The 12,589-nt window shown below is 40.7% G+C and overlaps 1 protein-coding gene across 1 annotated transcript in view; it reads left to right on the top strand.

Annotated features, from left to right (window-relative positions):
• The window catches only part of GRK4 (G protein-coupled receptor kinase 4), a 41,393-nt gene extending 35,562 nt beyond the window's left edge, over positions 1 to 5,831 (top strand). The window contains exons 8-15 of the mRNA XM_089498393.1: positions 1,736 to 1,926; positions 2,138 to 2,175; positions 2,756 to 2,845; positions 2,971 to 3,179; positions 3,778 to 3,915; positions 4,639 to 4,776; positions 5,356 to 5,487; positions 5,781 to 5,831. Of these exons, the coding sequence (XP_089354519.1) occupies positions 1,736 to 1,926; positions 2,138 to 2,175; positions 2,756 to 2,845; positions 2,971 to 3,179; positions 3,778 to 3,915; positions 4,639 to 4,776; positions 5,356 to 5,487; positions 5,781 to 5,831 (987 nt within the window). The remainder of the gene's footprint in view (positions 1 to 1,735; positions 1,927 to 2,137; positions 2,176 to 2,755; positions 2,846 to 2,970; positions 3,180 to 3,777; positions 3,916 to 4,638; positions 4,777 to 5,355; positions 5,488 to 5,780) is intronic.
• The last annotated feature ends 6,758 nt before the right edge of the window (positions 5,832 to 12,589 follow it).

Genomic DNA, 12,589 nt, shown 5'->3' with positions numbered 1-12,589 from the left:
ACCAGAAAGACTTATTTTTTTTTTTATTTTTTTTTTGTAAAATACCATGTTGAGGTTGGTTAGCCCCCAGCTGTGCAAAACAAATGGACCCAATGGGCCGTACGGTTTTTACGCCATTAAAATCTGTTTCTGTGCGCTTAATTGAGCTTTTCCGATGCCGTAAAGACAAAATACAATGGAAAATAATAGATTTGGTGTTTGTAATATCAGCGTAGAAGACTGTGGAAACCATTGTTTTATCAATGACTGGCCTGGTGGTCATCGCCAAAAGCCAGTGTTGTCTATAAAGGATTTTGGGGCCATCTTCTGTCTACTCTCCCTCCACCTTTTAGGCTCGTGTGTCCAGTACTTAAACCCGTATTACTCGATATAACAGCCGGTTCTGTCTGTCTTTCCCGGGAAGGAGTCGGATGGACGTGTCACCGGTTCATCTATTAATAACATCTTAAACGTTTTGCAGTCCTCTACGATTTTCAGTGAAAATTCCAGATCAATAGATTGAGTGCTAAATGCTTAAGTATTGATCATATCTTCTAAATTATTATGATGGCCAAACCCTTAAAATGTCGTGATTTAAATAATTAAAATATATATAATATAATATAATATATAATGTATAATATATATAAACATTTAAACTAATATGATACGTGAATTGCAGAAAGCCCAAGAATGGCCCTTTTTAGGGTAGGGGGGCAAGTAGTGTATATGGGGAACTAGTTAATTTGTCGTAGTAGTTTTCTCTTCTGCTGGGGAGTTAAACATATTTTTTAATTATAAAATACTAATAATTACAGGGCTTGTTTATTACAGAAATGACTGATTTAATTTATTATCGCTTCGTTGTTGTAGCCCTAGTTTCTGTTTAAAATGGGTTTGCCGGTACTACGGACAAAGGTCGTTCTCGGCATTTTTATTTCCCCCCCCCCCCAATGGCAAAAACGGCATAATTCTGTATATAGAATATAATAAGGCGCATAAATTATACATTAAACCAGATTCAGTCACTTAAACGTTTAAAAGAATCCGTGAAATTCTGCTCGGCCATCGATCGTGCTAAAAAATTCATGACCTATTCACCGTTCCGCACAACAAAGAAACATTATCATATAAATTTTTAAACATTTAAGCATTTGTCCTCTGTGCCATAAATGATGCTGCTCTCCGTTCTTCTATGTCCCGAGGATTTTATCGTTACCACAATAGAGTGAGATAAAGGGTTGGTGCCGGGCAGATTCGCATACATTCCGAGATTTATAAGCAAATTGTGGATATAAAACCTATGCTTTGGTTTATGAAGTTGGCTCGTTCGGAACATCCAGGAAGGATAAATAGAAGGTGTAAGAAAGACTAATCATCATCAGGATAAAGTAAGTCGGGCCGGTGGAATGCAGCGATGTAAGGAGAAACATCCAGAGAAGGATGTCTTAGCCCGGGGCATTTAATCTCGTTGCAGCCTAAATACCCACCGACTTAAACCTCCCGGGCAGACCCGCTAAGCCCGGCTCTGGAGAACCCCCCCCCGACAGAGGACACTGGTCCAGGTGGCTAGTGCCCGTTCGGCTCAGGAGTTCTTCGGGGGCTCTTAGGGCAACATCTGCTTACCTCAACAGGACTCTCCGCTTGTGAAGCGTGAGGGAGTTTAAATGTCCATCTTTCACCAAAATCTCAGACTGCGTTCTGAAAGCCTAGGATCGATGGATTAACGCTTGGTGGTTTTACTGTGTGTTTTCAGGTTAGTTTGGCCTACACCTATGAAACGAAGGACGCCCTCTGCTTAGTATTAACCATTATGAATGGCGGGGATCTTAAGTTTCACATCTACAACATGGGGAACCCGGGCTTCGACGAGCAGAGAGCCGTGTTTTACGCAGCCGAGCTGTGCTGTGGGCTGGAGAACCTCCAGGCGGAGAGGATAGTTTACAGGTAAGAGTAACCCGGCGCTCTCTGTGTGTAATTATTTGTTGGGGGAACGGGGTTCCTGATAGGGTTAATGTTTATCGTGCTTATCCACATACTGTCTAAGATCCATACGAGATCCAGACCAGAAGCTAGTCGTAATTCCTTTAATCTTAATCGTTAGTGGCACAGTATATAGTTGTTTGCCTTACATATTGTGTTTTGTTTCATTTTATAGGGACTTAAAGCCGGAAAACATTCTGCTGGATGATCGTGGTAAGTGCTATTTTTTTCTTATCCTTTATCGCGATTTTAAGACTTTGATTTTTTTTATTTTATTTTTTTATTGTGGTGGGTGGAAATTTCTTTTTTTTTTCCAGTATCTTTTTACTAGCTTTGTCGATAATCCTCATTAAGGTTGTGTATTCATTAACCCCTTAAATACGCAAGACATAGTAGTATGTCCTGATGCAGAATACACGGTTACATCGTGCACTGTTTCTGATGGGAACCTTTACGTTGATTCACTAAATGAGAAAGCGAGGGGTTAGGGTTAAACAAAGCAGAAGTGCGGAAACTACTTGTGTCTAGTATAGAATTGCCTATATCCTTAAGGGGGCTAAATTCAGCTTTAGGCAACAAATATCTACTTCAAATGCATTCAAATCTGGTTCAAAGTTTGAAAATTGGTATCACCTTAGCAACCAATGGAACAGTCAGATCAGCTATGGTTGCTATGGTAACAGCATCACTTTGCAGAGTTTGGGCCAGAATGACTTTATACATAGTGTTTGTCCCAATATATTTCACCAGCACTGACTCCCGAGGGTAACACGTTTCATGTTTTGTCACGCAGGACACATCAGGATTTCGGATCTTGGGCTAGCGGTGCAGATACCCGACGGAGAATCCATCCGGGGGCGTGTTGGCACAGTAGGCTACATGGGTATGGATCACATTATCAGCACTCGCATCTGGACCGTTGGGCGATCACAAGATCTTTGAATCTTGGGGTGGGATTCTCCAGGACAAGCGCCGGCGTTACTGAAGTGCTTTTTTTCTTTTCCGTAGCACCGGAAGTGATTAACAATGAAAGCTACACGTTCAGCCCTGACTGGTGGGGGCTCGGATGCCTCGTCTACGAGATGATTCAGGGCCAGTCTCCCTTCAGGAAGCGGAAGGAGAAGGTGAAACGGGATGAAGTGGACCGGCGGGTGAAAGAGGATGAGGAAGAGTATTCGGAGAAATTCTCAGAGGATGCCAAATCTATCTGCAGGATGGTGGGTGAAGACGGAGGTTTGCAACTCAACATCTAAAGTCTACCGTATCGGCCGGCGGTGTCGTGCTATCCCTCGCTCATCACTGCCGTTTGTTTTTTCTATCATAAAGTTTGCACAAAACAGACATTATCACCCGCTTTATCCTTCAGGGATGGATTTACGTACATGGGGGGTTTGTATGAGAGATGAGACTCAACGAGCTTCTCCTTCAAGGAGGGCTGAGCTGGCAGAAATTTTTCTTGAAAGAAGATTCTCCGTTCTAACTATTCACCATGCAGGGCACTGCGAGACAGTGAAATCACAATGTTGGCATGTTTTTACCCGAAAATATAGATTGCATGATATATGCACATGTTCCCAACCTCAACAGGTTCGTGAATAGTTGAGAGCGTGCCCCTCTACTTAAAGTCTTTAAGAGGGGAGACTTCTTCCGTTGTGTTAAGGTTGCTTTACTGTAGGTTTTTAATGCCAGCGCCGGTTTGTGGTTACCCTTGAACTAAATGCTAATGGATATCTCTGCTGGAAATCAGCCGATCTCAACGTAAAGTACCAAGTAGCCCACAAAATAACGTGACTCATTCTTGCTTTTTCCCCCCAGTTACTCACAAAAGACCCTAAACAGAGACTGGGCTGCCAAGGAGATGGAGCAAATGGCGTAAAACAGCATCCGATATTCAGGAACATCAATTTTAAACGCTTGGAAGCGAATATGGTGGATCCCCCGTTTGCTCCTGATGTGAGTAGATGTTTGATGTGCTTCTTTATAACCTTTACTGCCAGAGCTCTGTATGTCTTTATACAATGAAGCGTGGCCTGAAGGATGGACCAAATACAACTGGTGCTGGACGCCCATTATGTTCATTTCTGGATGGAATAGTCATTGCTGTCTCTGACCTAAGTGGATCATAAATGGATAACAATGTTTGAGAGCCGTTGACGCCTATGCTTAACACTGAGATTGAGTTATCAGGCGACACTTAGACATGGACACGAGCCACAATCTATTTCTTGTAGGATACATCTTTATTTATATATATATATATATATTATAATTTTAAATACCAAAACTGGCCGTCACCTGCAGGTGAATCTTTCATCAATACATTATTGGTTATATGTATGATTATATTTATATATATATATATATATATATATATATATATATATATATATATATATATATATATATATATATATATATATATATATATATATATATATATATATATATATATCCAAAAATCCAAAAAAACATCCAAAAACAGTTACCGGCACTCCAGGGACTTCTTTAAATAATCACTCCAGAAACTGCAGTTTTCTAATCAACGTTTCAGTCTATTTATTAGACTTTCATCAGGACATTATATTTATATATATATATATATATATAATGTATATATATAATGTATATAAATAAATTGGTTTGATGTAAATGTTATGTTTGTCTCTCGTTGACTAGCCGCGAGCTGTATATTGCAAGGACGTGCTGGATATTGAGCAGTTTTCTACGGTGAAAGGGGTTAACCTGGACACGACGGATGATGACTTCTATTCGAAGTTTGTAACGGGCTGTGTCTCCATCCCCTGGCAGGAAGAGGTATTGCGAGTCCTGCGTTTTTAATTGAACTGGGAGCGTGGACGATGGGGTCCTCTGTATGACGTATAATATATACATTGTGATAGTTAAATCGCTAGCAGCTATTCGGATAAGAAGTTATAATTGTCTGAACGCTGCTGAGATGGATCCATTAAGAGCTATTACACATGAAATAAAGCCATCGGCGTGTGATACTTGTCTTTATACAATATATTGCTCGTTCGTAACTGGAGGGTTTTTAATATGAAATTGTAAGTCCTCCTCCTACCTTTATAACTGATAATATACAAAAGAATGTAATTTGCAAAAATGGCTGCATAAAGATCCCGCAAAACAAAGTGTCGCCAAACAATATCGTGAATCTTTCTTCAGTTTGCTTGCGGTTCTGTTAGCTCTTTGCGGCTGTCCCGGGCTGTAACCCGAAAGTATCTGTCTCGTTACCTCTTCTGCTTCCCGTGCCGTCTTTATAATGTAGCTTTGTAGTAAGAAATTTCTCAGTAAAGCAGTTTCTCCATTTCGCGTAGAAAGGCTGTCTATGGCGTTCTTGGTTTAGCATAGCGTCTCCTTTTCTCTCGGCAGATGATTGAAACAGAGTGTTTTAAAGACATCAATGTGTATGAGACGGACGGCTGCTTGTGCCCAGACCTGGATGTAAGCAAACCGAACATTAGACCAAAGAGGAGCTTCTTTCATCGGCTGTTCCGAAGAGGGGTGAGTGTCCAGCGACCGACTCTTCTAAACCACCTCTGTGCTGCGGGATGGCATTCGCTACTAGAACCCTACGCCATTCGGCTGTAAACACTAGAGACGGGGCAATTCTTTAATTCGGGGGAGACACACATTATGCTTTGTGCTCATCTGCTATGGGGCAGTATGTACATATAGCATATACATGCTTTGTATGTGTGTATGTGTATATATGTATATATATATATATATATATATATATATAAATTTTTTTACAAATACTGTACACTTGTAATTTTTTTTTTTTCCTTCCACAGGTCTGTTTTAAATCTTCCTACAGTGACGATGAAGAAGCCCCACGACCATGAACCACTGTCCTATAGCCAAAAAAAAGGAAAAAAAATCCTACAGAGCAAAACTGCAAATATTTTATTGTATCTATGAACTGTAAAGGTGTATTATAAATTAAAAAAACAAAATAATTCTGTACGCGTTTACAGATTTTGTACATTTGTACTTGAATTATGTTAAGATGTATATTTTCACTAAAAAGTGTATTGTACAAAAAGGCCATATTAGTACCACTCCAATGCGTGTAGTATAATACATCTGTGTGCGTGTGCTACGTATACACGCGTGTAAGTGTGTGTACGTATTACAGACGCAAATCTATTATACCAAAAAATGAGTGTCTGTAATTTTATTGCAAGAAACTGAAGGTTTTTATAGCTCCAGTCGGTATTAGCGGCATTTTAAACTTTACACCGTGTTAAGGGAACAGATAGGCCAAGAGCTTCTATTCAGTTTTATCAATATTATTCTATATCATTTTTTTTTTATTATTATTATTCTGGGCACAAATTGATGCTTGGCCCTTTGTTTGCCAGAGGGGTGTATTATCAGTTTGTGCATGACCCTTCTGGCACTCCTAGAGTTAAATACATAGTCCATTCATTTGCTTCACATCACATAGGAGACTCGGCCCTGGGAAGGCTTGTGTGTACTGTTTGTATGATTTCAGAATATGTTTTGTTAATTAAAAGAATATTTTACATATCTGATTTTATTTATTTTATATTTTTTTGTTTTCTGGTTAACCCCTCTGCTGCCAATGTCTATCCTCCCATGTGCTTTTTATATTTTTGAGCAGGGAAAAGCACTGCTAGAACGTGGTGATTCCTTCTTTTGAAGAGTTTGCAGGGGTTAAAAATCGCATTTCTACAAGACACCCCCCCCCCATGAAGATATAGTAAACTATGAGTTGAAGTGGGATAAACAATTTTGTCTCTATCATCTAAGTTTTGTGAAGGTCCAGAAGATAATTAGTCTCCTGCACAAGGTGTTGAGATGACCCTGCATAATGTGTAGTTTAAATATGCAGTATGAAGGGCCATTGCCCTGAAACCAAATAGTGTCTTAATTCAGCAGGTGAGATGAAGAGTGATTTCACTGCAAACTCAGATTATAGTTTTAGCAGATATGCATGCACATATACACATTCACACACGCATTCATGCACATATACACATACATACATGCACGCACACACATTCTGTGATAGAAGGTGGATACGGAACAGAACCCGTGCCTCCTCTTATGGTAGAAGCTAATCTCTTTGGGGCCTTTGATCTTCCGTATTCTTTTTTTGATCTATATTTCCAGTGTTTGTAATTTTTTTTTTTTATATATATATATATATATATATATATATATATACCGGTATATATTTTTTGCTGTCCTTTATCTTTAAATCAGGTAATTGCAGGTGATTTCTTAAAAAAAAAAAAAAAAATACACGCTAAGATTAAGGGATATTTATATACAATAAGTACTAGTTAAACAACGTTCCGAGATCGTAGGAAATAGGTCTGTATCTGCTGCTGGCAGCTGGTCAAGATACCTTAATATTACCTTTCCCCTAACCTGCCAGCTAACTCGTTACACCATTATATACGTCTCGTATATTATGCTTCTCAGTGATAGATCTAAATAACGAGAACATGGTGCATGCTGGTTAATATAATGTACGTATCTCTATTAAGCACAAGCGGCAGATGAGGCATGATGGGTTATATTGAAACCTCGTAACCTGCAATCGTTGTTAAATAATGAGCTATGAATATTCTGTTCCTAGAAAACTATTTGTAGATTTCACAGCTATGACCCCTGTCGCTTGGAGTGACTTTCAACTTTTTACCCCAATAACAAACGATGGCTTGGTGGCTTTTTTCCAGTTATTGATCTACGTAGGAACAAACTCTGCGTTCCTCGGGGGCTGGTGGCCACACGTGCCGACTGATCTTTGTCAGATCAAGTGGCTTTTTACTGTACTTAGTCTGCGGCCTCCTGTCCGACACTTGTGGCCCCCTGGGAACATCAGATAATTGGCAGCACAGGGGCTCAGCCGATGTGGTGTTGCCATGCATACACAAGTAACATCTTCAGTAGGAAACGTCCATATTCTTCTTCCCTGAGCTCTAGTAGTGCCCGTCCTCCTCACACCACCTAATATTCCACTCGCTTTCCTTTTTTTACGTTCATGTTAATATTGTGTGTTCAGCATTGGGATGGTGTCTGTGTTTAAGTCCATGGGGTGGCTAAGACTCGGCCTTTCACTTTGGTCACGGCGTGGAGAAGACATGCGCTCTCAGGTTATCAGGTCTTTTTGATGTTTAACCTTCTGTTATAAAGGGACAGAACGCCTGCACTGTGAATCAAAGGTGCAGTTCCACTTAGGTTCTACCAAGACATACAAACATAATCATTGGTTTCTAAACTGTATCTGCTTGTACACAAGCTCTATCTCCACACATAATGAAAGCCCCCCTTAATGATTTCTGCTTGTGTATATAATATATGCAATTCTAAATACATAATACCTGTATAACATGACCATGAAAAAGCCACCTAATACACATCTAGTGGTTGCAATCACGGTTTCCATGGTGAAAGATTTAACAAAAATTAAAAAGACAGAAAACACACTTAATGCCCCATCGACTGGGCTGATATAAACCGCTTCATCCATCTCTGAATGCACAAAGCGTTCCTTCAGTACGAACGACATGTTCCAGGAGCGTTGTGCACCTCACACAAAACACACAATCCTTTCAGCTCCTTCCATGCGCTTCCAAGTGGGACTGCTGCTTTAAACACCCTCGCTGTCCAAGTGCCATTGCCTGGAAGTAAATGGGTAACGCTTCCGGCCGCCCTACCTGCTGACGTTTATTAAACGTCTTCCTTCTAATGTGCCAGGTGGCATTATAGCAGGGAAAACGGGACGGGTTGCGTATGAACTTATGTCAAGGTGTAAGATGTTTAGAGGGGGTTACTCGTTGGAACAGTAGCCCCAATCATTTACTGTTGCGTCTTGGGGGGTCTTGTATTTGTCTTAATTTTACGGACAAAATGAACCCCCCCCCGGAAAGATGTTAATGCACATCATCCCATTAACCCCTCAGTACATACATACAATGGGCCCTGCTCTGCGCTGTGCCTAACGATGGATGTATGGATGGCAAGGGCCACAGGGGTTTAAATATAAGTCTGCACCTCCTTCACGTCTTCCAGGTTTTTGTGCTTTTTTTTGTTTTGTTTAAACATGTAATTCTGGGTATTAGTTGTATCTCCAATGCTGATTTTCGATGTGACTTCAATTCACACAATCCGGATTACACTATTCTCTACCTCCACGAGATTGCTCTAAACTCCCCCGATTTCTGTGACTTGCGATGGAAATTTCTGTGTAATGTTTATTTAAACTTTTTATTATTTTTAGGGTAATTTATCTTGTCCAAATCCAAACAACAAATATGTAACTGCTTTCCATGTAGCCATCTGTAATGTTTTAATTAAACAGGCATGTTAAAAATATAAATATGAAAAAACCAAGATGTTAAAATTCCTCCGCGTGTGTCCGCGTGTTCTTTCTGGGGTTTGGAAGCCGGGCAGCTATGTGAAAATTATTAAAAAAAAATAAAAAAAAAATTGCAGCACCCGCGCACCCCCGTTATGTCAGGCCGGGGCAGAATACCGCTGCAGATCATTATTTAAGCTCGTATACAATATGGTTTTTATAGTTAAAGGCTGGTCATTTTAAAGGTGGTGTTCCACTCAGAGAATAAGTATTGATCGCACGTTCCGGTAGTTTATCATCGATCCTTACAGCGCCGTCCTATTTCACAGTTTGGGCAGTTCTAACCCCATTGAGTGCTGGGGGTCGGGACAGATTTGTTTTCATCGGGCAAATTTGGAACCTAAATCTACCTATAGCAAAGCTAACATCCATAAAATGGGTTATATTTTAACTAGAGTAATTTATATTCACAATATAAACATATATTATTATTTTTTTTAAAGAAGCTAAAGTGCAAAAAAAAATAAATATATATATATAATCTTGGTGTCTTCAAGTTTTTGTGTATTTATCTTTCCAACGATTGCACGAGTTTGAGACGCAGTCTTGCGCTTTACAAGTTTACGGGCGGTTCTCTTAGTGTGCGGTGCCTGCCTGCAGACAGCGATCTGGTCGCCGACCGTCACTCACTGCAGGAGTGGTGTGAATTCTACCCATGTCTATGCCAAAAAAAAAGAACTCCCTTGATCTGCAGATTCCTGCTCAATCATCACACTGATTATTTATGGCAATGCTAATGTAATCTGTTACTCCATAGACTTTCATTAGCCGGAGTGTCAGATCACCCAGTGATTAAGACTAAGCTATTCTATTATCAGGATACATGTATATGTATTTTACAATTAGATGGCTGATATGCAGCTGCCTGAGAATATATTATACAAAAAAACAGGACTGTTTAAAAGAAAGGAAGCTGCTTGACAGAGTAGAAACATGACAGGAGTGATGAATACATGATGGAAGTGAAATTTACACCGACTAGCGCTGGGGCAGCAGCAGTAGGGAGGGCATGCACTCTTAGCGTGACGTACCTCCTAAAGCCCGCCTCCAGGTTCTTCAGAGGCATGGTACGCTCCGCTGATTGGCTTCAACGATCTGTCAGACTAATGGACCTATGAGAGGCTCGTGCCGATCAGCTGCTGGAATGCAGTAGTCACGTGACGGAAGAGAGGCGTGTTCGGGACGGGTTTGCGTGTTGGGCGACGAGCGGCTGTCTGTGGAGCGGCGTTCTGGCGGGAATCTGCAGTGAATAACGGGTTATTGTACGCGGGGGCGCTGCCGGGCTGTGTACACAGCCGCTCCTATATAATGGACGCGTAAGTGTGTTATCAGAACGTGTCCTCGGTACATCGTGTATGTCACGTACGTTTGTATTTAATGGGGTAGTATGTGATATATACACTACTGGAATGTTGCAATGAATGCAAGTGAGGGTTAAAGGTGCAATGTAACATAACATACCGTTATCAATAGTGGTATATTATATATATATATATATATATATATATATATATATATATATATATAAAATCGCCCTGCACTCCTACCTAAACATAAAGGCTTGTCCTGAGGAAAGTCCAGGCGTCTTTCAAATACAAATGAAGCACTATTGAAGACCGTGAGTGCTGGCTTTACTACTTTTAGATTATGTATATATATAACAGGTTATGTTACATTGCGCATGTATTCATTAAAACATTGTTACATTAGTCCTCCTCCTCCTCCTCCTCTGCAGATCATTCCCCAGGAGAAACCCTCTGCAGGGCTGCGGTGCGCCTCTGGTTGGTTCCCTGTCCAGCTGCTTGGTGATCGGATAACCAGGCGACGCTGCATTTAGCTTCCCATTTGGCCGGCTACGTTGGGGGCCCATCTTCTTGATTTCGGTAGATTTGTGCTGAGCCTGAGTGTTGCAGTAAAATGTCACCGAACTGTCACCCCCAGACCGACGCGTTTCACTGTCCCATCCTAATGAATAACCAAGGTTATTGGTACCGGTTTTGTATCAGATCACATTATTCACTTTGATTACTTACACAGAATTTTTTGCCTGATGGCGGCCTAATTCACTGATATCCTGCAGAAAGTTACCCGGTATATACAAAACAATATCAGTATTACTGAGTCAGGGCAAATTATCTTCAAGTTCACTTTGACCTTTTTAATTGTGTCGGGTGTTACTTTTGGTGCCGGTTTACTTAATTTTTGTTGCGTGATGAGACTAATTTCATTGTTAAAGATTTCACAGTATTAAGTCACATCTTCCAGAAACACAAAAATAGGAATCCTAAGGAATTCAGGTCCAGGCTGTTCGTGGGGACAGTTTGGGGGAAGACCCCTTTCTATTCCAGCATGACTGTGACAAAGCGAGCTCCATAAAGACATGGCTGGATAAGTTTGAGGTGAAAGAACTTGACCGGCCCCACAGAGCCCTGACCTCAACCTTTGGGACGAACTCTAATGTTAATTGTGAGCCGGGCGTCTCGTCCAACATCACCGCCTGACCTCACAAACGCTCTACTGGATGTACGGGCAAAAATGACCACAGAAATTCCAAAATCTCGTGGAAATCCTTCCCAGAAGAGTGGGGGCTGTTATGGCTGCAAAGGGGGAGAAACCTATTAATGTCTATGTATTAGAATGTAATGTCATCAAAGCCCCTGTAATGGTCAGGTGTCCCAATGCTTTTTGTCCATGTAGTGTACTCCAGCCCTTCCACCAGCTCCTTTGTTGTTGTCTTTGGGTTCAGTTGAACCTCTCTGACCAAAGTACATTGAGCCCTGGGAGTTAATTTGTGCCTCCTCCCTGAATGAAGGAAGTCAGTTTTATATATTTATTTTTTTCTGATGTTTTGGCTGAGTTGCTTGAAGGTTCCCATGACAATCGGCCAATCAGAAGATCCTAAAACGTTGTTACGTAAATCTCTGGAATCTTCCAGACTTTTTAAAGACGCAGTCGACTTGGTTTATGCTGACTTTAACCCGCTGGAATTCTGATCCATTTTTTTAAATAAATCCATTTTTCAGGATAGATGCCATCATTGACTTGCACAGAAATACATGGCAAAGTGAAATGTGTGGAGTTTGAACATCCTTAGTCTAGGTGTATGGAAGCTTCAGTCTTCAACTGTGTATTTCTTTGAACCTGACCACTTGGTAAAAACATAGGTATGCAATATAAATAAAATGTTTTTGCCGATAGGTGGGCATGTGC

This window comes from Sceloporus occidentalis, unplaced genomic scaffold (genome assembly GCF_023333645.1).
Source record: "Sceloporus occidentalis isolate IW3139 unplaced genomic scaffold, rSceOcc1.0.p SCAF_120, whole genome shotgun sequence".
Taxonomy (NCBI): domain Eukaryota; kingdom Metazoa; phylum Chordata; class Lepidosauria; order Squamata; family Phrynosomatidae; genus Sceloporus; species Sceloporus occidentalis.
This window is presented reverse-complemented; position numbering and strand designations above follow the sequence as displayed.